A 26,366-nucleotide genomic window follows, 5' to 3' on the forward strand; every position below is an offset into this window, starting at 1 on the left:
GTTGGCCATGGCCCATGGATACACCGAAGGATAAAACTTTGCAAGAATTTTGAACATCGAAGATGATTTTTTATCCCCCAAGTATGAATAGACCAAACCATTTTCAATTTCCTTAAAGCATTTGAATATATCATTACAATATATATCATTAGAATACTGAATAACGAAGCATTCATCAGAATGACTACCATCAGATGATAGGATCATGTTCATATTGCACAAGTTAGATTATGTGATCCATTTTTTAATCATGGCCACATTTAAATGATGGTTATTGGCGAATTGGTGCTGTTACAATCTCTATTACTCCATAACAACTTGTTTAAAAAAATAAGAAATTTGAACTTCCAGTTAATAGTTGAAAGAATGACACGTTAAGATTTCACATCTTTAAGACGTTTATTGTAACAAATGACTAAAAACATATTAACTAAATTCTATCTTTATAGGCAACTTATACTTTGAACCACAAAATGGGATGCCCCCTTATTCTTAGCCCAACCAAAAAAACACACTTTGCATGACCACATGAGGAAGTGTGAAAATGACTCCCCAATCCTACCACTCCAGGTCTGATCCTAACAGGGTCTTTTGTGAATTTATAAGGATGAAGGTATTTACTCGATGGTCTGTGCTTAACCATTTATGTGCTGACTGCAAAGAAACCAGTCTGGCAGGCTTTCTCGAGTTGAAAACACAAAGGGGTTAGTTTTTATTGAGTTAAAAACCCTCCCAAGGTAAAGCTGTCATTCTGCTTAGCACAGAGGCTCTTAGAATGCAAATTTTCCTGATTGCTAGCCTGGTCTACTCTGATCAGTTTTAACCCCTCACTGTCCACCTCTATAACCTGTGAATTTAGTAGCTCAAACCCAGGCACTTCTACAAATTTGATTTCTAGGAGGTTATGGGGTTGTAATTTGATTCTTGCCTCCTGTAGGAATTCTGGACCGACGCCCGGCACTTCACTTTTGGTGAATTTTCCATCAACACTGCTGAACTGGTTGATGTTTAAAACCTGGTCTGTTTTGTTTTGCTTACCAGTGGCTAACCCTTCCTGGATTTCATTGCTATTCTCCTTGTTTGCTTTGGGGTATGTTCCCTTCCCTTCTTCCTTTGTTTTGGGAATGGGCTTTCCCCCAACCTGTTCCATGTCCCTTGGAATGCTTGTGCCCCCAAGTGGATGTTTAGCTCTTGCTGTACACGCCTGTGGCTCTTCAACTGAGTGGGCATCACTCTCACTCTGGTCTATTTGGGAACTTCTCTGGTCCCCATTTAAATCTTCCATGAAGATGTCTGCTAATCAGATCACTGGCTCTCTCCCTTCATCCCCTTAAACTTTTACAGGCCCCTCATGGACCTCATTTACTTCTACTGGCCTAGTTTTGGCCCTTTTAACTTCCTTGGATTCTTACTTCTTCTGGCCTGGCTTCGTTCTTTTTAACTTCCCCGAGTTCTATCTTGACCCATTTTACTTCTACTGGTCTGGCTTTGGCCTTTTTAAATACAAGTGGCTCTTCCCTAGCCACTCCAACTCTCATGGGATCTATCATTCTCTTTGTAGGGCTTCCGAGCCCTTCTCTGTTCCCAGCCGACTCCTGCCGGCTTTCCCCACCCTTTTCAGTCTCTTTGGACTGACCTTGACTTTCCAGGAGTATTATCCTCCAGCCTGTCTCTGCTGCCTCTTCCTACCTACACAGTTTATGGAGTCTATCTCTCTTCCTTGGAAATCTTCCTTTCTCATCTTTTCTTTTTCCTCTCTTTCCCTTTCCATTGCTTGGAGTTCTTGTTCAAGTCATCTCTGTTCTAGCTGTATTTTCACTAAATATATTTTTTCTTTTTCAATTTTCTCAGGTTTGCAACCCAATTCTCTGGCCACCAGTTTTAACATTTCAAATCTCCTAGCTTTTGGGCAAAACTGTAACTCCAACTCCTTAGCTACACTTATCAACCCCTCAAGGGACAGAACCTTTAAATCATTAAATGTAATTTCGACCTGGGCTATGAAGGAACTTGCGTCAAGTGTGTACACAAGAAAGCCTGGTCTGGTGTTTTTAAACGTATATCTAGAGATTAAATTTAGTTCCCACTTCCAATTACTCTCATTGTCTGTGGACTCAATCCCGGATGTTAGTCCCCAAATTTCTGTTACAACCATGTGAGGAGAGGCAAAAATGACTCCCCTATCCCACTGGTCCAGGTCTGATCATAACACCGTTTTTTAGGAATTTATACGGTTGAAGGTATTTACTCAATGTCTGTGCTTAACCATTGCAAAGAAATCAGTCTGGCAGGCGTTCCTGAGTTTAAAACTCAAAGGGGTAAGTCTTTGTTGAGTTAAGAACCCACCCAGGTAAAGATATAAAAATATTTTTTTAAAAAAAGGTAAACCTATATCCTGACCCTTGCAACGCACGCATGCACACAAATTATACAGTAGGAAGTTATTTTTGTCTAAATTCTAATTCAATACTAAAAGGTGAAAAAACAGAGTTCACTGTTTCAGTCCTTTGCTGGAATCTGTGGCTAAAGCAGAATTTTTCCACAGGGGTCTTGAAAGTTCAGTGGAGTTGAAGCCCATGTAAAATTCAATTTCTGGAGGCAGTTTCTTTTTTTAAAAAATGTAATCTGTCTTTATCTGTCTATCTTCATCTGTCAATGATTTTTGCACCTAATGTTCCATTCGATGCAAATTCTTATATCTGTGCTGGATTGCAAACTGCATTAGGGATAGGATCTTGAACTTGGGAAAGAGGGGAGATTGTTAATGCTCCATTGGCAGCTTTCTTCCAGACACCTGCTTAGCAGTTTGTGTTGTAACAACAAAATGTTCGCTCCAGTCACATGATCTCTCTCCCTCCAATGATTTCATAAGGTAATTGATTAGCTTATGTCTAGACAGACTGTGGCTATTGTCCCATGGCCTAGGTGATTCTGTACTCTTCCAGTCATTTGTTTTTTGCAATTCTTTCACAAGATGTGGGTATTTCTGGCTAGGCCAGCATTTATTGCCTATCCCTAATTGCCCTTGAAAGTGGTGTGCTGCCTTCTTGAACCATTGCAGTCCATGTGGTGTAGGCAGGGAGTTCCAAGATTTTGAGCCAGCGACAGTGAAGGAACAGCAATATGGTTCCAAGATTACTTGATTGATACCTGTAATGAGCGGGTTGTCTTATGAGGAAAGGTTAGACAGACTGGGTTTTTGTTTCCACTGGAGTTTAGAAGAGTGAGGGGTGACTTTATTGAAATATATAAGATCCTAAATGGTATTAACAAGGTGGACGTGGAAAGGATGTTTCCTCTTGTGGGTGAGTCCAGAACTAGGGGGCACTGTTTTAAAATTAGGGGTTACCCTTTTAGGACAGAAATGAGGAGAATTTTTTTCTGGGGGTTGTACAACTTTGGAACTCTCTGTCTCAGAAGGTGGTGGAGGTGGGGTCGTTGAATATTTTTAAGGCGGAGGTACATTGCTTTGCCTAACAGGAATGTAACAAAGGTTACTGGGGGCAGTTGCGAATGTGGACTTTGGAACACAAACGGATTAGCCATGATCTTCTTGGATGATGGAGCAGGCTCGAGGGGGGAAATTACCTACTTCTCCTATTTCATATGTTCATAAGTCAAGATGGTGTGTGGCTCAGAGGGCAGCTTGCAGGTGGTGGCGTTCCCATGCAACTGCTGCCCTTGTCCTTCTAGGTGATAGAGGCTGCAGGGTTTAGGATGTGCTGTTGAAGGAGTCCTGGTGAGTTCCTGCACTGCGTCTTGTAGATGGTACACATTGCTGTCATTGTACGTTGGTGGTGGAGGGAGTGAATATTTAAGGTGATGGATGGAGTGCCAATCAAATGAACTGTTTGTCTTGGATGGTGTTGAGGTTCTTGAGTGTTTTTGGAACTGCACTTATCCAGGCAAGTGGAGAGTATGCCATTACACTCCTGACTTGTGCCTTGTTGATGGTGGACAGGCACTGGGGAGTCAGGAGGTGAATTACTCACCACAGAATTCCCAGTCTCTGACCTGCACTTGTACTCACAGTATTTATATCGTTGGTCCTGTTCAGTTTCTGGTCAATGGTAACCTCCAGGACGTTGATAGTGGGGGATTCAGTGATGGTAATGCCATCGATTATCAAGTAGAGATGGTTGGATTCTCTCTTGTTGGAGATGGTCATTGCCTGGCACTTGTGTGGTCTGAATGTTATTTGCCACTTGTCAACCCAAACCTGAATGTTGTTCAGGTCTTGCTGCATATGGTCACGGACTGCTTCAGTATCTGAGGAGTTTCGAATGGTACTGAACATTGTGAAATCATCAGCAAACATCCCCACTTCAGAGCTTATGATGGAGGGAAGGTCATTGATGAAACAGCTGAAGATGGTTGGGCCTAGGGCACTACCCGGAGGAACTCCTGCAGTGACGTCCTAGGACTGAGATGATTAACCTCCAACAACCATAACTATCTTTCTTTGTGTTAGCATGCGTCCAACCAGTGCAGAGTTTTCCCCCTGATTCCATTGACTGCAGTTTTGCTAAGGCTCCTTGATGTTCAAGGTGCCTCAAATGCTGCCTTGACTGCCCTTGACATCAGTCTCACCTCACCTCTTGAGTTCAGCCCTTTTGTCCATATTTTGACAGAGGCTTTAATGAGGTCAGGAGTTAAGTAGCCCTAATGGAACCCAAACTGAGCATCAGTGAGCAGAGTACTGCTGAGCAAGTTTTGCTTGATAGCACTGTCAATGACCCCTTCCACCACTTTGCTGATCTAACTCCTAAATGGTCCCGGTAGGCTTTATGTCTCCACTTGAGAAATGGCTTTAGAGAAATGCAAATGTGAGGTCCAGAACAGTTTCAGTAATTCCATCGAAGCTGGTCAACTTAGGATACCAGATGTCAAATGGTGGCAGCCATCTTAAATCAGTGTTTTTGCTTGCTTTTTAAAAGTCCCTTTTAAATACTTCAATATATATTTGATCAGACAATGAAATTAAAAATTAGTATAACTCATGCACGTCACATCATTGTGACAACAGGTATACTTTACATTATCCTTTATGTAGACATTCAATTTTCTCAGAATCAATCCAAGGTGATTCTTAGCTCTTGAGGGTCTATTCTTGTTCTATTCACTTCTCAGCCTGGCAACTTGCAATCTTAGAACTGTCTTTCACAGTGAGATTTTCTTTTTCCAGGACGCTTCCCTCTAGTCCAAGCTAGGTGACTCTTCCAGCCTCATTTTAACTCCCTACGAATTTGGTCTTTTCAATCTGAGCATGAGTTTCCATTCCTCCGCGGCAAACCACAGACTTTTTTTGGCCTCTAGCTGCTCCCTTTCTCCTGGATCCAGGCAGACTCAAAACACTATCTATGATATCCAGTGATATTCTACGAAAGCCTGCAACCTGATCTTTAAAATAGCTTCCTCTGCATGGCCATGTGAATCACATGGGTCTTGAATCTAGGTTGAAATGATAATTAGCTATCCTTGACAGCCCAATTCTCTCTCGTTCTGGAACTAAATGGGCAGTTTAAGCATAACTGTTCACAATTTGACAATTTTGAACACATTTCTGAGAATTTGGAGATTCTGTCTCCACTGATTAACACACAGGCTGCTGCCATTGTCTTCAAGCATAAATATCTTGCACCATCTTCCCAGGAAACAACCTGGGCTCCCTTTAACAATCAAACAATCCAGGTTTGCTGTTAGGCAGACTTCAGAACAGACCACATGACCCCTTCATTTTACCTTTAAATTTAAACATACAGCCCTAAAACATAATCTTATAAGCCTCATAATTGTAACAGTCTTGTTCCATTACAGTTCTTATTTTAGTAAGAATATATTGCTAGACAACATTTCAAAGTCATCGGTGTGCTTTTGACGTTCTGAAAATATTAAAGCCGTTTAGGAAAAGATTTTGTAGCGATAATGTTCCAATCACATGATTGGCTGTCACAGAAAGATATTTTTGTTTCCATGCCTAAAAATAAATTGAAACCACTTTGCACACAGCGTAAAAGCTGACGTGGAGGCTTTGTGTTTACATTATATATCTTCAACGGATGACATTTTTAGTTGTTTATTAGTCAAAATGGCAGACAGAATGATATTTTAACTTAAATGCCATTCTTTAATTCGTAAAGTGCCCTCCCTTGAATTTCTTATTGTTTAAGAATTTTTTTTTCTGCATAATTTTTATTGGTCACCTTGTGTTTTGCTCCAATCATTGGACAGAATTTAATGTAGGCAATGGAGGTCTCGCCCGCTGACTAGAGGGCCGGTGAGAGTCCCGTGTCGCGTACTTTCAGGAAGGCTTGCCAAATTAAGTGCCAAATGGGCACCTACCTTGGCAACAGTGGGCCTACCCTGGGATCAAGGACCTTGGGTAGAAATTCCACCACCCAGAGAGCTGCCAACCAATCAGATGGCGAGCAGTTTGCAATTCTCAGCAGCACCACCAGGGAGGTAGTGGTTGCTGTCGGTAATGCACTCACCTGAGGCCCAATTCTGCTGAGGGACTCAGACCACAGGTGGGTGATAGCGCAAGAGGGGGTTATGGGATGGGGTGGGGGGTCATAAAGTAAGGGGGGGGAAGGTGGTCAGCAGCAGGTAGGGGATGGCTCTTGGCATTCTCCCTCCCCTGCTCCACCACTACCACCGCCGCCACTTCCATTGCCAGGTCCCTTGATCAGGCAGTGAGTGCCTGATAACAAGGGGCCCCCTCTGAAAGCCCACAAGCAAACATGATGGGGTTTGCTTTTCGAGCTTCCTACATGGTGAGTCATCTGCCCACTGTTGGGTGAATACAGTAGCAGCGAGATGAGGCCCTTTTAAACAGGCATTAATTGATCTCTTAAGGCCTCAGCGGCAGTGGGGCAGGAAGGCTTTCCACGAACCTTCCCAACCTGGACGTGATCAGGGCTGTGGCAGGGTCCCCACCTGCCACTCTCCCGCCTGATTAATTGTTCCCCCTGCCACCAAACCCACCTCGAGGGAGGGCATTGAATTCCAGTCATTGTTTTTTCTGCTGCCAGAAATGTTTGTGTTGATGTTCCAGATGATTACACAGAGGATGGCAGAGAAGTCTAAAATCAACTAAAATGCCCATCTGCCCACATTATTGAAGATAAACACAATATCTAAATGCCCTTTGATAACATCCACATTCATACATGAATTTATTCATCTGTTCTGTTGAATATTGTTTTACTAATTTCAATATGTTGTAAATTTTTTATAACTGACACTAATTGCTGGGGAGCTAAAATTCCCATTGACCAGTCAATTTTTAAGCATCCTTGTTTATATTTTGTCATTTCAAATTTTATTTTTCCTCGTTTATCTAACATTTCTGCAGACTATTCTATGTCCTCTTTTCTTGTTTATTCTTTGTCATTTTCTTGACTTACTTATGACTCAAATCTTCCAGCCTGTAATCGTCAGAGACCGGATGTATGACCAGAGATTTATGTCGGGACCCTGTGGAAGTCCTGATGTACTGACCTACATGGGAATTGCCTGGGAAGTTTCAACTTCGGATGGTTATTTCTCCTGCTCCCTAGGACCCTCAACAAATATTTCAGAATCCGAGTTAGAGTCCGAGACTTTGGACAGTTCTGATTTATTTACCTGAATAATTATTCAGGAAATGTTAAGCAGAAAACAGGCTAGTCTAACTCCTGGGTAACTCCAGAAATGACATCTCAATCGCTCATACTGAACCTGTTCCCTCAGACCTGAATGTAATGCGTATCATTGTGTGCTGGCAAAGGAAAATCTTGTGATGTTAAGTCAAGGAGTGGGATTCTGCTCTTCTAGATAAGAGTAGCACAACTGCTGAAGTAACCCTGCAAAAGCTTTTCTGGGCTGGAGGTTTCATTTCAAATGCAGTAGCAGCAGCAGCAAAGAGGAAAAATGACTATGCTATTCTATATGTCGGGTGGATGTGGAAGGGGAAGCTGGCTGTCATTTCAGCAGGTGTGTAGGCAGGGCAATGGGAAGTAGGTCACATTGCCTTCTTTTCCACTGCTCCGATGCTCAAAATTGGGTGGGAAAGTAGCAAGATATCCAGCCTAAAGTTTGCCTTAAACGAGATTTCTAGTAATGCTCAGAAAATGCCAAACTACACAGGAAAAGTCCCCGGGTTAAATGTTACTGTACTGGAGAAAACAATATTGCCCATCTTAACATCAACCCCTGATGGCACTGTGCTATATTTGTTCTCGTTGAATATAAAGAAAGCTATGGTAGTTGTTTGTGGAAAGAATAAACCGCAAGTACTAAATAGAAAATGATTTGAGTAAGCTGATTTTCCAAGTGATTTAGTGCAATGAATCTATGCATTCAGGTTTAAACTCAACAACTTGCATTTATATAATGCCTTTCGTGTAGAAAAGTTCACAGAGACATAATCAAAAAAACCCTATATTTTGAATATATTTTATTTCCTATAGTTAAAACATTTTCAAGTAACCCTTTTTTTTTAGCTTTATTGTAATGTTTATCAGTCAAATTGGAAAACAATCACATTGTCCAAATATGGTATTTTGATGTGTTCAGTTGATGTAAATAAGACCACTTCCTGCCTTTTCTCTTGTTAGTATCTTTGTAACATTTTGGGGTAAGTAGAATATGTGGCATTAGCAAATCAGATTTTAAAGTTACAATTCTTGTACAGTGTGTAGAAAATCAATTTAAAAAAGACTATTAATTTAGTAAGATACTTAAGATTCTCTTTTTTTCCTTTATTCTTTCATGGGATGTGGGCATTGTTGGCAAGACCTTCAATTGTTGCCCATCCCTAATTCCTCTTGAGCTGATTGGCTTGCCACACCATTTCAGTGGGTAGTTAAGAGTTAACCACATTGCTGTGGGTCTGGAGTCACATGTAGGCCAGACCAGGTTAGGACAGCTGATTTCCTTTCCTAGAGGACATTAGTGAACCAGGTGAGTTTTTGCAACAATTGACAATGGTTTCATGGTCACCATTACTGAGGTTAGTTTTTCAATTCCAGATTATTAATTGAATTTAAATTAGCTGCTGTGGTGGCATATGAACCCTTGTCCCTAGAACATTAGCCTGGACTTATGGATTGCTAATCTGCTGCTTCTGGCATTGCTTTAACATCGACCAGTTTTTCTATTTTGGAGGTCTTTAGGAATGCACATCAAGTTCCCTGCAGGATCCCTCCACTGAGAGAAAGCCTTGCACCGCAAAGTTATAAAGTTCTGGTGACACTTGACATCATCCAGGACAAAGCAGCTTGCTTGATTGGCACCCTATCCACCTCATGAACATTCATTCCCTCCACCACCAGTGCATGGTGGCCGAAGTGTGTACCATATACAAGATGCACTCCAGCAATTCGTCAAGTCTTCATCAACAGCACCTCTCAAATCTGCAATCTGTACTGTCTCGAAGGACAAGAGCAACAGGCGCATGGGATCGCCACCAACTGCAAATTCCCCTCTAAGTCATATATCATACTGACTTGGAAATAGATTGCCATTCTTTCATCGTCACTAGGTCAAAATCCTGGAACTCCCTATCTAGCAGCACAGTAGAATTACCTTCACCATACGAACTGCAGTTTAAGAAGGTGATTCACCACCACCTTCTCAAAGGCAATTAACTTTGGACAATTGATGCTGGCCTTGCAAGTGACACTGATCCATTGAACAAATATATTAAGTTAAAATGCTGCAGCATGACTCCCCTGCAGCAGCCAAAGATGGAATGCTGGAAATGTAATTATTTAGAACTTGGCTGACAATGACTGAGACATAGGCAGGAATTTTGATTTCGGCATGCGGGGTGGGACTGACACGTAAAATGACGCGCGGTGACGTCGGGCATGCGTCCCGGCGTCCGTGCGCGTCATTTAGATATTACATTCCGCGGGCACGCGCCGGAGGCGGCGGTGCACCCGCCAAACTATCAACGGCCCATTAAGGCCATTAAAATACCAATTAAAGTAACTGTCAATGCTGCCTGTCCAGCCTTAAAGTTGGCGGGCAGGCGAAGAGTCCAAGCAGCCTTCGCGTTTTTCAGGAAACCTCATCCACGGATGGGATGAGGTTTCCTGAAAGTTTAATTAAATCAATAAATAAATTCTGCTAAATTGACAAATGTCCCAGCTCATGTGAAAATAATTTTTATCTTTCTTTATTTAAAAATTTCAATGTGTACTTAATATCCCTGAGGCAGCTCCGTGCTTCAGGGAAATTTCTGAACTCTGAAAGAGCGCAGGCTCCGACTCTGCCTCCTGCCCCCACCCGCACAGGTAGCGCTGTGTGCTACCGGCCGTGCATCATGCTGGGCGGGTCTTAATTGGCCCGCCCACGTAAAATGGCAGCATGGAGCCGATCGCGGGCGGCGATCGGCTCCGCGCCCACTCCCGACCAGCCCTCCTGCCATGCCACCCCTCTCTGTAGAGGGGGAGAGGGTGCTACTGTTTTGGGAGGTGGAATCTTGAGGGCAGGGCAAAGATATGCGGGTGGGTCACACTGGACCATTTTCCTTCATTTTCTGCATCATCTGGCCCAATCTGGGCAGGATCATGGAGGAGAATCCAGCACTTGTTCTTAATGTTATCTTGTAAGCTTGTTTGCTACCAAAGACAAAATAAATTTAAAATGTTTGAATACAATGATCAATCTGCCAGAAGACAGTTTTCTTAAAGACTTTAATTGTCACAGTTGTAGCTCACTGATAGCAACCTTGCCTCTGAGTCAGAAGGTTGAGAGTTCAAGTTCCACTCCAGTAACTGGAGCATAAAATGCAAGTTGACATCCAGAGCAGTATTGAGGGGGTGCTGCTCTGCTGGCAGTGCAGTCTTTTAGGTGAGACATTAAATCGAGACCTCACTTGCCCCCTCAAGTGATGTAAAAGATCCTATGATACTATTTTGAAGAAGAGGAAGAGAGATTTTCTCAGTGCCCAGGCCAATATTTCTCCCTCAACCAATGTCATGAAGAAATATCACGTTATTGTTTGTGAAATCTTACTGTGCACAATTTGACCTTTGGCTCCTGTGTTTCCTACATTACAACACAGACCATACTTTAAGTGCTTCATTGGCTGTAAAGTGCGTAAGACGTCATAATAATTACAATAATGTGAGGAAAAACCTTTTCATGCAGCGAGTGGTTAGGATCTGGAATGCATTGCCTGAGTGTGTGGTGGAGGCAGGGTCATTTGAGGCTCTCAGACAGGAATTGGCTCACTATCTGAAAAGGAAAAAATTGCAAGGCCAAGGGGGAAATGACGGGCAGTGGCACTAGGTGAATTGCTCTTTCATTAGATCGGTACAGTCACGAAGGGGCCAAATGTCCTCCTTTTGTGCTGTAACCATTCTGATTTCATACGTCCTGAAAGGCATTATATAGATGCAAGTTATTTCTTTAATTACAGTTGTAACAGAGAACCCTTCATACCTTTAAAGGTAAATTCATTTTTTGTTATTTCAGATTTGTGATGTGGCTGTAGTCGTTTTACTTTGTATTAACGGTTTATAAATCTATAGAAGAGAACCCTCACTAATAGATAAAAATAACTAATTAAGATAATTATAAGCTTTTATAATTATGATGGCAAATCTTATAATGTCATTTAACAGTGACAATTTTGTACGTACATTTGTCACTGATGCAATGACCTCAATGGAAAATATCATCAAGTGTCTAAAGCAGGAGGAAGGAAGAGGTATTGAAAGAAACAGTACATATGTGTAATAGTAAATGCTACTTTAAAATAGAACAAAATAGTGGTAGTTGCTAATTTCCATCATAGATTGCAAAAGCTATGTGTTTGAAGCATTTTTGATTACAACTAGAAGTGGAGGTTTTGAGGCTTTTTTTTCCATCGTTAATTTGGACATGGTAATATTTTGGTTTACCTAACTATTGGTGCAACGTGCTCTCTATGATAGATGAATGATATTTCTCAACTTTGCTATAATGTGATTTTATCAGATGTATATTTGGGAATAGAAAATGTGTCTGAGGTCACATTACATCTACCAGCACTAAATATATCCATAATTTAAGAGGCTTTTTAAAGAGAGAGAGTTTTTACTGACTTCATTTTCAGAAGAATCTAAATACACCGGTCCCCAATATTTTAATGGGGGTGATGGGGGGAGGGCTAGGGAATAACTGTGGACGTGCAACTATCTGGAGAGAATGCGCTATCATTAATGCTCTGTTCCAACTGACCCCTTCTCAATTATCACTTGCACTCTGCCCATAGCTCTAGTTGTCTGACCCCACAACATGTTTACCATTGGGTCAGACAACCATCAGAGGTACTTTTTTTGAGGTACCTTTCTCTGAACCCGTCCCTGAGAGGATGACACACTCCAGCAACCTGTGCATTCAACAATCACAACTTGTATACTTAGCACCTTTTAATGTAGTAAAATGTGAGCATTTCATAGAAACATTATCAATCAAATTTGAAATCAAGCCACATGAGGCAATAGCTTGATCAAAGAGGTAGGTTTTAAGAATGTCTTAAAAGGAGACAGGTAGACAGACAGAGGAGTTTAGAGAGGTAATTCCACAGCTCAGGGCCTTGGCAACTTAAAGCACGGCTGTCAATGGCGCAGTGAATAAAATTCTAGGGTTCCCAAGAAGACAGAATTGGAGGAATGCAGTTATCTAGGATGAATGTAGAGCTGGAGGAGATTACAGTGATAGAGAGGGATGAAGTCATGGAGAGATTTGAAAACAGGGTGAGAATTTTAAATCAAGTCGTTGCTTAACTGGGAGCCAGTGTTAATCAGCGATTGCAGGGGGCATTGGTGAACGAGACTTTGTGCGAGTTAGGACATGGGCAACAGAGAGAGAACCAAAGATTTGCAACAAGGCATCAGCTGTGAGGGATTATATACGTGATGGCTCAGGAGCTAACATTCATTACAATGACATCAGCACTTTATACGTGTTGAATTAGGGTGTGTATTTGTCTTGTTTTACACCCGACAGCTCGAATTTTAGTTGGTCTGTCCCCCATCTGATACTGGACACGTCTATATTGGTATGTTTTTTTTGTGACAACTTTTTTAGTACATTGCAGGTGTGACAACAAAGAATGTCAATATTTCTTTAGCATGTAAATAACTTTTTGAAGCACAATGGAGCTGTTGTAGCAATTGTTTTATACGATAGAAACAAGTCTCAACAAATATGAAGTTGCTATAAAAACAGAGATCAGCACTGCAATCTTCCCAATAACCAGGAAAACGTTTAATACATTAGGTTGCTGAGGCATTATACTTGCTTTCTGGAAATCTGCAGAGTTTTGATTCTCATGCTCCAGTTAAGGGGGGAAAGGATTTGGGGTAAGTGTCAGGAGATGGAAGTAAATTGATTTAAACTGCCATTATAGACAGATCTCACTATGGTTTACTCATGACATGAAACAAAGACTAGGGGCACGAAAAGATTACAAAAATTTAAGTTGTCTATTGGCGATAGTAGTAGGTTGAAGCTATGGTGATGCTTTACTAAATTTACGCACATGCGCGCACACACACACACACACTTATTGTGTAATTATCTTAAGTAGAAAATTGTAAACTATCTTCTGAGGCTCTAGATAAATGGGACATTTGCACCTAGTACTCTTAGGTTATTGAAAACCATCGAGTGGACGGTGTGGTAGGGAGAGATGGAGGAAGAAATTAATTTCAACCACACAGCAGTAGTTATGGTCAGCTTCTTCCATAATTCCAATAAATGTAATTAATGCAACCCTGCGACAATAATAAAGTTTGACAAGTTTCGGAAAGCGGGAATTTGTGGTGGTTGGCAGGGGACTGTTCAGTATTCTTGAGCTCCTTCAGTGGCCACCCTGTGTGGAAAGTTGTCTGCTCCACACTTGTTAGTACATTATCCAATGACTGCAATAGTCTTGCTCTGAAATCATTTTGTTTGTCCAAGGTTCATTGTTTCAGCAGCTGCTAGAGAAGACAATTCCCTCCTCTGTTGAGAGGTCTCCTTTTGCCCTCAAAGCTTACTACTCCTGTTCCTGCAATGAAGCACTGCTTTCAGGATAGGAGGGGAGAAAAGGAGAAGCAAGAGGAGAAGAGGGAAGTAACATTACTATTTACTGGCAATGACAAATGTTACATTTTTTTAACTCTTGATTTTACTTCCTATTTTCAGTAAATGAGTATAAAGTCTCAGTAAGAAGAACAGATGCTTCAGAGAGATGTGAACTCAGTGGAATGTATCTTCTGAAGGCAGGCAAAGAGGCACTGATTTTGAAAAATATCATCCCTGAGCAAGTAATATATGAATGGCCTTATATGTTTCTAAGAAGATTTGGTGGTGACAAGGTACCCTTCATTTATTTTTAAATATTAAGTTCATATTTAAACAGGATTTAAATGTGTGTCTGGCATGCTACTTTGTTATGTACAATTTCTATCAAATTAATGTAATGACTGTCACTTATATGTCATTGTTCAGAAGTACTCATTGAATATAATGCCATCCCAGTTTAGTATGTTACGATTATCATTAAGAATTGGTAAATATCCTATCATTTTCACCAGGTAAAAAGAACATAGGAATATGGATTTTGCTCAAATTTCCACAAATCCAACATATTTATCCTGTTAGACTGAGCAGAAAAGTTTTTCCAGGGTTAGAGCTTATTCCATATGTACACTTGGGAAGACATTGGGGAATTCTTGCTGTCAAAAGGGAGTCTGCCAGTCTAAGAGAGAGGATGCAGGGAGGACACTGATCTGAGCACTGCCAATATGGTAGGACGAAGCAGGCATACATACCCTTCAGAAGAGCATTGCCCACTATATTGAATGACAACAAGAATATGCATCCTTTACTAATGCTTGAAGCAGACATTAGGCTCCTTATTTACATATGCAAAAGGCCTAACACTTCAATGGGATCTGCTCCAAGATTGGTTTGTCCAAAGGCAACCAGTGCCACCATACTCTCTAGGGAAACCAAACCTAGGGATTGCCTGAAATAAAAAGAGAAAATGTTGGAAATACTCAGCAGGTCACACAGCAGAACTGGGAAAAGTTGGAGATGTAAGAGGTTTTGAGCAAGGTGGGACAAGGACAAAAGGAAGGTCTATTATAGGGTGGAAGACAGGAGAGATTGAATGTCCAGAAGAGTTAGTCTTACAGGGCCAAAGGGGATGGTGATGGGGTGAAAAAAGAAGTAAAGCAACAAAAGATATGCCTAGAACAGGTGTGCTACTATTTGTAAGCAAAAATAAGAGAAAAACCGAACCATGCAAAGAAAAGAAAACAATAGGGGATTAGTATTTATGGTCTGAAACTGTTGATCTCAGTGTTGAGCCCAGTAGGCTATAAAGTGCCTAATTGAAAGATGAGGTACTATTACTCAAGCTTACTGAGCTTTACTGGAACAGTGCAGCAGGCCAAGGACAGAGATGTCAGCATGAGAGCAAGATGGAGATTTAAAATGACAGGCCACTGCAAACTCAGGATCATGTCTGTGGGCTGAATGCAAAGCAGTCACCCAGTCTCTGTTTGGTCTCCCCAAAGTAAAGGAGACCACATTGTGAGCAGTGAATACAGTAGACTAAATTGAAAGAAGTACATGTAAATCACTGCTTCACCTGGAAGGAATTTTTGGAGTTTTGAATGGTGAGAAGAGAGGAAATAACAGGCTAGCATGGGTAAGGTACCTTTGGAAGGAGACAAGGTGTTGGGGTAGATTGAGGGACTACCTGTTGGGCCCAGCCAATCAAGTAAGGAACTTAGTTGTATGTTGACCTTGACCCTACATTAAAGAAATCAATTGCAGCCGTTTCCAGCCCCAACTCACTGCTCACTGGGCCCAACTCCTTTGCTGTTGGCCCCTATTTCCCTTGCTCTTTGATTTCTCAACATCCAGATCCAAAAATCCCTCGTTCTGTATTCCCTGATCCCACCCATTTCCTGTGCTCCCCAAAGACATCCCTGGACCACTTAATTGAGGGTCTTCGTGACTCTAGCAGCAGCCAGAATATTCACTACCCTTCGCTGGTAGGCTTTGATGAGCATTATTCCCATTATTATGAGGGTCAGGGCTTAGTCTTTGAGTCAAGGACCTCACCATTCTTACACAGAAAATGCACCCTGCGCCCCTGGAAGCCAGAATTTCTGGGTCAATGATTCTATGAAAAGTGAAAGGTTTATTTTGGAGGCAAGATGTAAGGTATAATTCCACAATTGCATACTCCCAGTGGGGACCCATGCTGGGGATCAGAAAATTGGGCCTACAGAATTTATAATGACTATGTTGGCAGGATAGTACTGTAGAATTAATGCTATAATGTTTATACAATAATTTTAAGTGCATTAATATTTACATTTTTCAGAGAATGTTTTCAATTGAATCTGGAAGAAGGTGTAAATCTGGTCCAGGCAAGTTTGAATTCGAAACTAATCAGGGGAAACAGATTTTTATGTCTGTAAATGCAGCAGTAAAGATACAAAAGGACAATAACGAAGAGGAGTGTTGCAATTCTGATCCTTTAGAAAGTTACAATTTATTCCCCGCAGACTCTGTTACTTGCAAACCATATTCAGGTAGCACACGGTCTCATAAGGAGCATGCTGCTGAACGTAAATCTCAACTATCCAAAAAAGTATCTTCTACAATATCAGATGTTTCTGAAGGCATGCATCATTTGTGTTATGACGCTTCTCAAGATAATCAAGCATGTAGTTCACTAAGTAAATCACCAGTCAGGCTTCAGTACAGTTTCCCATCATCATCTCTATTTGCATCACATGGTAAAGTAAATTCTAAATTAGCAGCAGACACAGCAGAGAATTGGACTACACTACATTCAGAAACAAGTCCAGGAGGAGTTCATCTGACACTCCCTCTGGAACCACCAAAAAGTACTAAATCCATGCCTAGGCAAATAGGAAGACAGCAAAGCAGCATTACACCTTGCAGAGAGGATACCTTACCACACAAAATCAATGAGCCTTTTTTCAGGTTTCCCAGCAAAATACGTTCACTTAACAATGAACGTAATTCTATTAAAAAGAGTATTCCTTCTATTGTAATGGCTGAGCATCCTGATTCTCTTTATGATACCGTGTACAGTGGATCTAATAGACCAGAACACAAGAATGTGTTTTGTCAAAAAACAAATCACAAGAAGAATGAGCACATATATGAAGTTAGTGATGATTCTTTACTTTACGATGAAGCAAAAGAATTAAGTGAAGCATGGAAAGTGCAAGGTAGACTGAATGACTCCTTAGGTTATGAATATCCATACAATCCTTCTGCAGATGACTATGCTGTACCAAAACAGATGAATAAAGGTGCTCCTCCCAGACCACCTAAAAATATACCATCTCCAAGAGGAAGCAGGCAAAAAAGTGATTATGTCAATGTGGAATCAATCGTCTACAACAGGCATTCATGCAATGACTCATAATTTGTGAAAATTGGAAGCAGTTCCTATTTTTTATTATACACCTGGGAGTTTATATAAATACTAGAAAAAACTGAGCATTGCGTAAATGTGAATTAATAAGTACTCGGCAAATATTCTAGGTTTTCAAAAATTCTATTTGTGTATTTATAACATATATGTCAGCAAATGTAATATAGTGTTTCATTCTGATATCTTGCATTTTAGAAAAACCATTTGTAAGGGGATCATTTGTAATTATTCATGATTAACTAAAAAAATATAATTTTTTAACTTACTGTCTCGTGTTGTATTTTTCAGTGGTAAAATAAAAATAAAGCCTAGATTTTCAGATCTGAATAAACACCAATTAAAATTAAACAATCTGTTTTACCCTTTGTAAACTTAAAACTCTCAAACAATTACCCTTTCCAATTATAATAACATTTCTGGGACAATATTATTGTGGAAGTTGTATTAGAGCTAATTAATAGGAGACTATTTTAAAATAACCATAGCAATTATTGTTAAATGTGTAACTATTTGTATATGCAATTTTGGGAACCAATGAAAATCTTGAATAGGTTTCAAAAATAAACAACTCTGGCAAGCTTACAGTACTGCATTTTGATGGCACATTGGCATTGAGGTATTGCAACAATCAAATGTCTGTTGTCAAAACTATGGGGAAGAATGTCCACGCATTTTACAGCACAATTTCAGTGCACAATCACAATCTCAGAATTGTTACAGTTCAGGAGGCGGCCATTTGGCCCATCATGTCTGCACCGTCTCTCCAAATGAGCAACTCGCTCAGTGCCAATACCCTGTCTTCTCCCGGTAATCCTGCACATTCTTCCTTTTCAGACAACAGCCTAATTCTCTTTTGAATGCTTCAATTGAACCTGCATCCACCACATTCAGGCACTGCATTCCAAACCCTAACCACTTGCTGCATTAAAAAAGATTTTCCTCATGTCACTTTTTTTGCTTCTTTTGCTTCTTCTTACATTAAATCTGTGCCCTCTCATTCTCGATCCTTTCATGAGTGGAAACAGCTTCTCCCTATCTACTCTTGTCCAGGCCCCTCATGATTTTGAGTGCCCCTGTCGAATTTCCTCTCAGCCGCCTTTTCTCTAAGGAAAACAGTCCTAACTTCTCCAATCTATTTTCATGACTGAAGTTCCTCATCCCTGGAATCATTCTCGTGAACCTCTTCTACACCCTCTCTAATGTCTTCACATCCTTCGTAAAGTGTGGCGCCCAGAACTGGATGCATTACTCCAGCTGAGGACGAGCAAGTGACTTATACAAATTAAACATAGCTTCCCTGTTTCCTATGCCCCTATTAATAAAGCCCAGGATACTGTATGCTTTATTAACTGCTCTCTCTATCTGTTCTGCCACCTTCAATGATTTATGCACATATACACCCATGTCCCTCTGCTCCTCCACCCACTTTAGAGTTGTATCCTTTATTTTAAATGTTCTCCCCATGTTCTTCCTACCAAAATGAATCACCTTACACTTCTCTGCATTGAACTTTGCCCATTCCACCAACTTATCTATGATCCTTTGAAGTTCTACGCTATCCTCGCAGTTCACAATTCTTCCAAGTTTTGGGGTAAAGCAAGTAGTTTTTTTGTGGAAGAAAATGAGACTGCTTACATCAGTTTCCACTCCAAAATTGATTCCGCCAAATTTCCTCTTTTTGGATCTTCCTGAATTCTGCAGGCTGTCTTGGGTGACCTCATTTAAATATACAATAATGGAGGCACTGCAGCTTTGCTTCATTTGTTTATATTTGTGAAGCTCCCTGGGTAGATGAGACAGGCAGAAGTCAGGAGTTTTAGAGCCAGAAGAGTGTGGAGACTTTCAGTTGCTATAACTGCAGCTGTAAACCATTTTTGCAGAAACTTTTTTTTGGCATTTTGCCTAAACATTTGAACTTGCCCCTCATTGATTCTAAAAGGGGGCAACCACCAAGAGATTTTCACCATCTTCCCACCCTGCCTATAGTGAGGGATTCACAGGAGCAAGTTTGTTATTCCCTGTAGGGATGGCTTTGGATGCCATTATCATGGAAGAGCAACAGCAACACTGAATGGAGTAAAGCCAGACAGCATTCACTTCAAGGGGAGTCAGAGCACAGGTCGTCATTAAAGTCTCTCTTCTGTGAAACTGTCTACCTTTGAAACCAGAGCCTTACCTCCACCCCAACAACCCTTCAAGCTTCAAATAAAGGAGCAGTCCTTTATTCCAGTCCCCATCCTACCACATGACACATCACATCTCTTTTTCCCTACATGACTGTGCTAAAATACATCACTTGCTTGAATAAGTAAACATCAAATAAGTGCATACACTTCTGCCTGACTCTAAATTTAATAAAGTACAACATCAGTATAAATTCCATTTTATTACAATAAATTCCACAGTAAACAGAAGCCAAACTGACATTTCCTAAAACTGTGCTTTCCCTACGTCCCTACACATGCTATCATTCCACCTATTCTACAGCTTCCACTGCATTCAACTTGAAGGCTAGTATGATGAACAGTGATTGGCTGCTTATGTGCTACAAAAGACCCATGGCTTTAGCAGGGAGAAATTGCTAGCTGTATCTCTGGAATTTTTTCTTAAGGAGCCTGAAGTTCTTTTTGAGGGAATGAAGTCCTATTTTGAGTGACCACAATATCAGGAAAGTCAATTTCAACCATTACTATTCCACTGGACCATGGATTTGGGTTCCCACTGATCAGCAGCATAGCGAGTTTAATATTGGGTTCAGATCCTGAAAGCCATGAGACACAGCAGCATATATTACAGTTCCCGATTTGCTGAAGTGAGCATTCTGACTGTTTTACTTCCTTTTGCTACTGGAACTGCAATCCATGGATAGGGAGACCCAGATTTCTCTCCGGCTGGTTATTAGATAGGAGTCTGCTGTAGATTTCAATGAAACTGCCACATACACCATTAGTGTCTGCAATGAAGAAAAAAAAGGTCTCTGCTGTTTTTACAAATGAGAATGGTAGGTTCAAGAGTTGGTAGGTTCAAGAGTTGGCATTTGCCATATGTTAGAGATAGACCTCAGAACCTGCAATTTTTTATTCTTTCACTTGATCTGGGCATCGCCAGCTAGGCCAGCATTTATCCCTAATTGCCCTTGAGAAGTTAAGTGAATTGATTCTCAAACATTTGTTAGGCAATTACATATGAGTTCTGGGTGCCATGGCCTCCTTCTCTTCAACTTCCCCTGAAAAGGTGGCGCATCTCACCCACTCCCATTCCTCCAGAATGCTTCAGCTCCATGAATCATCCAACTACACATCCTCACTGATATTATCTAATTCCCACCGGATGACAGTATCCATGTAAGGATGAAGAATCAAGAAAATCAGAGGGTGACTTGACAGCAATAGAGACAGAGGAACATGGAACAGCATAGTCTGCAGGAATTCATGGATGGGCTCGAGTTCAACTTCATCTCCTTCATTTTCTTTTTCGTCACCATCCACCTCATCACCACAGTTCATTAGGAATTACTTGAGTCTCTCATAATCATCTTCCTCATCCTCTGCCCTATTGTCTACAAGAATGAGGGGAATAGATAAGAAAAAGTGAGCATTATCCCCTTGAAATTAAGGAAACAGAAGTGGGTGGAAACTTATGTTTTGTGGTGCTTCACAGGGATGCCAGGCAACAGTGTAGGTGTTCCATTGTTAATCTGGTGCTGGAAATATGCCCTCAACCTCACCATTTCCCATGGCAAGAATTGAATGTTTCCCTATGAGCTTGATGGTCTTTGCAACACAAGGCATGAAGTGCTTAACATTGGGGATGCACTCCAGTGCTCTGTCTCTCAAAGGCATTGTGTACGAATTTCTCCTGCAAGATTGAGTTAATTAGGGGCAGGCTGGCAGCATAATTTCACAAAGGGTCCTGCTACAGCCAAAGGGCCCAATGATAACCAAAACACTTATTTTAAGCAGGTCTGGGATGACTAAGAAAGGGCACACAAACCAACATGGTGAGTGATACACTTCTGGTCTATATCATGTTTTTATACAGTTTTGGTATTGATAGGTTTAGAATACATTTTGCACTGAAAATGGGAGAAATTAGATATTTATGTTTTTCTGTTCAGAAATGACATTTCTGTTTTCACCCTTCTAATGAATTTTTAACCAAGTTTGTGATTCCGCCCCACCCCCCCCAATATTCCATACCCCCTAATCTTCACTAGCAAGCTCCACCATATATCTTGCCAAAGGCCTTCGACAAGGACCTTGTAAAGTCCATGAACACAACACCCTCTACATTTCCCCTATCTGCTATGTTCGTTATGTCCTCAAAGAATTCGACAAGATTTAGTTTCAGATCAGCAATCTCAACTTAATTTTAGACAGCTTAGGTCACAGAGTTGAAGCCCCAAGGACATTGCACCCTATGTGATTTTGTGATTATGGTGTTTTATTTTCAGAAATACTAAAATTAATAAGTGGTAAGCCCAAATATATCTTCTGATTTGGTAATATCCTCCATAATTGCTACTGCTTTCACAATGGGATTAAAATGAACACAGTGAGAACTATATACACACTTCCTGAAAACTTCATGAGTCCACTGGATAAAATACACAATTGGTGCACACATGAAAAAAGAAGTATAAATAATAAATAATTGTGTGCCTGTTTAAATTAGGAGACTCTGTGGACATAGAACTGCACTAATTAAAATGTTTCTCAGAGTAGCTTTGCAGTCCAACATTCAATGAATCAAAGAACCACCCACCATGGTATAATTAACTGTTAAGCAGCACTTTCAAGATTTAATTGGGGCTGTTACATGTAATATATTATTCACTAGCCACAAGATGGCACTATCACATTACCTTTCTCACACCTCATCATCAATACCTTCATCAAACCATTTCAGTAATACTTGATAGTGCAATAGCAAAACTTCAATGAACACTTTACTTGAGCTAAGAAACAGGCTGTATATCATCTATACATTGTGATGCTTAAAGCTCATGCTGATCAAAATAGTGGCGCTTGTGATAAATTTACAAGGAAATAGTTAAATCAATCGTAAATGTGCTACATATGCATCAGTTCTTGGAAAATTATTTAATTAACTGCATTTCACAATGTAAGTTCATAAAATCATAAGAAAAAGAAGCAGGAGGACCATGCAATAAGACCATAGCTGTTCTGATCATGGCCTCAACTCCACTTTCCTGCCTGTTCCCATAACACTTGACTCCCTTATAACTCAAACCTCTGTTGAATTCAGTCTTGAATATATTCAATGACCCAGCCTCCTCAGTTCTCTGGAATAGAGAACTTCAAAGATTAATGACCCCTTGAGAGAAGAAATTCTTCCTCCCCCTTATGCTGAAACTGTGCTGCTCCCTAGATCCAGGGGAGAATTTTCTCCCTGTCGGGCAGGCTGGGTGGGAGTGGGCGCGGGTGGGCACACAGCCGAACGCCACCTGGGATCGGCTACGCACCCCCATTTTACGTGAATGGGCCAATTAAGGCCCGCCCAGTGTGATGCGCACCCGGAAGTGCTCAGCGCTACCTGTGCGGGCGGGGGGAGGAGGAAGAGTCGGGGACTATGCCCTTTCGCGCATGCGTGCGAAAGAGCGCAGAAATCTCCCTGAGGCATGGAGCTGCCTTGGAGATTAATTTAAGAATAAAACATTGCAAAAAAGAAAAAAAAAATTACTCAGCCATGTCTCCTCATGTGACATCGTCACATGAGCTGGAACATGTTTATGTATTTTAATGAAATTTTTAATTTAATTTATAAAGCCTTCGTGAAACCTCATCCCACCCGTGGATGAGGCTTCATGAGAAATGGAAAGGCCATCTGGGCTCTTCACCTGCCCTCCAACCTTAAGGTTGGACAGGCAGCCCAGACAATCAGTTCAATTAGTTGATAAATGGCCTTAATAGGTATTTGACATTTGTCATTTTACGTTTCGGCGTGTGGGGTCTGCCCTCGCACACTGACCAGGAGATTCTGCCCCTAGATTCCAAATTCCTGGAGCTCCATCTGTAACAGCACTGTACCTACACGATACAGACTGCAGAGGTTCAAGAAGGCAGCTCACCACCATTTTCTCAAGGGCAATTAGGGATGGGCAATAATTTTGGCCTTGTAAGTGATGCTCACATCCCAAAATTGAATTGTTAAAAATGGCAGTCATCTTACATCATCCTCGATAGCCTCGGCGATACCAAATACCATGGGTTTGTTGTTGCTGGCTTGGGTTTCCAGGGCACCAACTCCTTGAGGGGGATTGGGATGGAGTCATGTCAGCTTGCCCATGTTTCTCTGGGCCTCCCTGGTGTTAGGGATCACCTTCTCCTGCGGTAGAGAGGGAAGAATGTCAGTGATTGTCTAGCGTTGTGCTTGGGTGGTGTGCCTGCCTAGCTGAATAACTGGAGGTCTGGAAGCAACGAGAGGTGTATGCAAGGGTAACATCATTGTTAGATGTGTTTTGGTGAAGTGATGGGTTCATGGTGCATTGGAAAGTGCGAGTTTAATGGTGTGGTAGGTATTAGCTGTGACTTGAAGATGCATTCACTCACCTTGACCAGCCCTCTGAGGTGAGTAACCTTTTTTGGCACTGTTGGCATGTCCACAGGGCGAGACTCTAGGCATTCGCTTTGGTTTCGCTCCCTTCAGAAGGCGTTCGTTGAGAGCCTCCTGCCCCCACCCCCTCTCCATCCGATGGATACATGGCCTCTCTCCTGACTCTACTTGTGTGACTAGTGCCTCCAAGGCAGCATCACTGAATCTGGGAGTCCTCTCTACATCATTTCCTTGCAGCTTTAGCCTTCCAACATCATTTATCAGTAGCTTTCAGTGGATGAGAGCAGCTTCCCTTGTCTCCCTTGAAGAATAGACTGGCTGCACAACATGGTATCTACACAACCCTATTCAGTCCTCTGCTAAGCGCAGAAGTAGTTGACAAAGAGGAAGGAAGCAGCCTGAGATTCACTTAGCCACACATTACGGTCATACAAATGAGATGGGTGCACCAAATTTACCTGGAGCAAAATTTTCCCCCCGTTGGAGGGGAAGTGCGGGGGCGGGTGTGGGTGGGCGGCCCTCCAATCGGGAGCGCTGGCGGCCACCTGAAAAAACATGAAACCTCAACCACAGGCAGGATGAGGTTTCATTGCTGAATCAAAAAATTAAGAGACATTTTTAATTAATATTATGTCCATGTCCCAACTCATGTGACATTTTCACTGCAGTAACTTTTTTGCTTTGGGAACTGATCTCCTTAGCACTTAGTCGCAGGGAGATCTGAGCGCTCCTTCGCGCATGCACGAAGGAGCACACTTCCGATTTTAGGAATCTCCCCCGCCCACACAGGAAGCGCATCGAGCTTCCCTGCGGATGTCACGCTGGGTGGGCCTTAATTGGACCACCCACGAAAAATGGCGGCGCGCCCCCAATTTTGATTCAGCAATGAAACCTCACCCTGCCTGTGGATGAGGTTTCATGCTTTTTCAAGTGGCCACCAATGCTCCTGATCTGATCAAAAGCTATTTCCCCCCTGCATTTACTGTTAAACATTCCAGCCTAATACACCACTCACAGTGCTTTATTGGCATTATTATCAGAGGTCTAGTATTTTCTATTTAAACATGACAATTCTCAATTCTAGTCTTTAAAAATATATTTTTATTAATTTAAAAATTATACAATTTCTATATGTTCTTCTGAGGGAATGGGATTCCACTCTTATAAAATTATTTTTTTCAGGGCCAGAGAGGTTCTTCAGTAAGTATGACTTTGCACGCCATTAAAAACTCAACTGCTCCTGATTGAACAGGGCTTAATATTTTCATAAATTTTTAGTGAGACAGTATATAAAAAATGGAAGTTCACATCAAAGACTGCAACAGCATGCCCTATGGAGGATTAGGATATCACTGACAGCAACTTTTCAATTTCCACATCTAACTGCATGTGTGCTGACACCAGAAGTTGCTGTCAGTTTTACACATTGATGATGGTGAACGAGGGGAAAAATCTTTGCAGTATCTATCTTGTCTTATATGCTTCATTAAGATACCTCTCATTCTTCTAAACTCCAATCAACCTGCTCAACCTTTCTTTGTAGGACAACCCCTTCATCCCAGGAATCAAGCTAGTGAACCTTCTGTGAACTCCAATGCAAGTATATCACTCCTTAAATAAGGAGACCAAAACTGTACACAGTACTCTAGGCGTGGTCTCACCAATGCTCTGTACCGATGTAGCAAGACTTCCCCATTTATGTATTTCAACGTCCTTGCAATAATGGCCAACATTCCATTTGCCTTCCTAATTAATTGTTGCATCTGCACGCTTTTTGTTTTTCATGTTTGAAGACCCCAACCATAATGGAGCATCTGCTGGCCGCTATCATGGCTTTCATTGCAAGACGGGTGAAAGCCACCCAAAGTCTCAGTGCTGCAGTGGAAGCTCAGAGATTTATGCTTGTTGCCATGCAGGCTCAGACTACTGTCGTCATGACTGTGGATCTGTGCTCAAAGTGGCATGCAGACTCTTGTAGCAGTCCAAAACTCTTTTCCAAAAGGCTATGATGATTGCTGAGGTACTACCTCATAAAAGTCATACAGCACAGAAACAGGCCCTTTGGCCCATCATGTCCGTGCCGGCCATCAAGCACCTATCTCTTCTAATCCCATTTTCCAGCACTTGGCCTGTAGCCCCGTATGCTATGGCGTTTTAAATGTTCATCAAAATACTTCAACCATCACCCTCTGCCTCCTGCCACGAAACCAATTTTGGATCCAATTTGCCAAATTGCCCTGGATCCCTTCTTGACCATTCTCCCATGCGGGACCTTGTCAAAAGCCTTACTGAAGTCCATGTAGACTACATCAACTGTACTACCCTCATCTACGCAACT

At 41.5% G+C, this 26,366-nt stretch overlaps 1 protein-coding gene across 1 annotated transcript in view; it reads left to right on the plus strand.

The window, feature by feature from the left end:
• LOC144694371 (uncharacterized) overlaps positions 1 to 17,711 on the plus strand; it is a 36,358-nt gene extending 18,647 nt beyond the window's left edge. The window contains exons 4-5 of the mRNA XM_078564688.1: positions 14,167 to 14,339; positions 16,364 to 17,711. Of these exons, the coding sequence (XP_078420814.1) occupies positions 14,167 to 14,339; positions 16,364 to 17,443 (1,253 nt within the window). The 3' untranslated portion in view covers positions 17,444 to 17,711. The remainder of the gene's footprint in view (positions 1 to 14,166; positions 14,340 to 16,363) is intronic.
• The last annotated feature ends 8,655 nt before the right edge of the window (positions 17,712 to 26,366 follow it).

The sequence above is a fragment of the Cetorhinus maximus genome, chromosome 20 (assembly GCF_964194155.1).
Source record: "Cetorhinus maximus chromosome 20, sCetMax3.hap1.1, whole genome shotgun sequence".
In the NCBI taxonomy this organism is placed as follows: domain Eukaryota; kingdom Metazoa; phylum Chordata; class Chondrichthyes; order Lamniformes; family Cetorhinidae; genus Cetorhinus; species Cetorhinus maximus.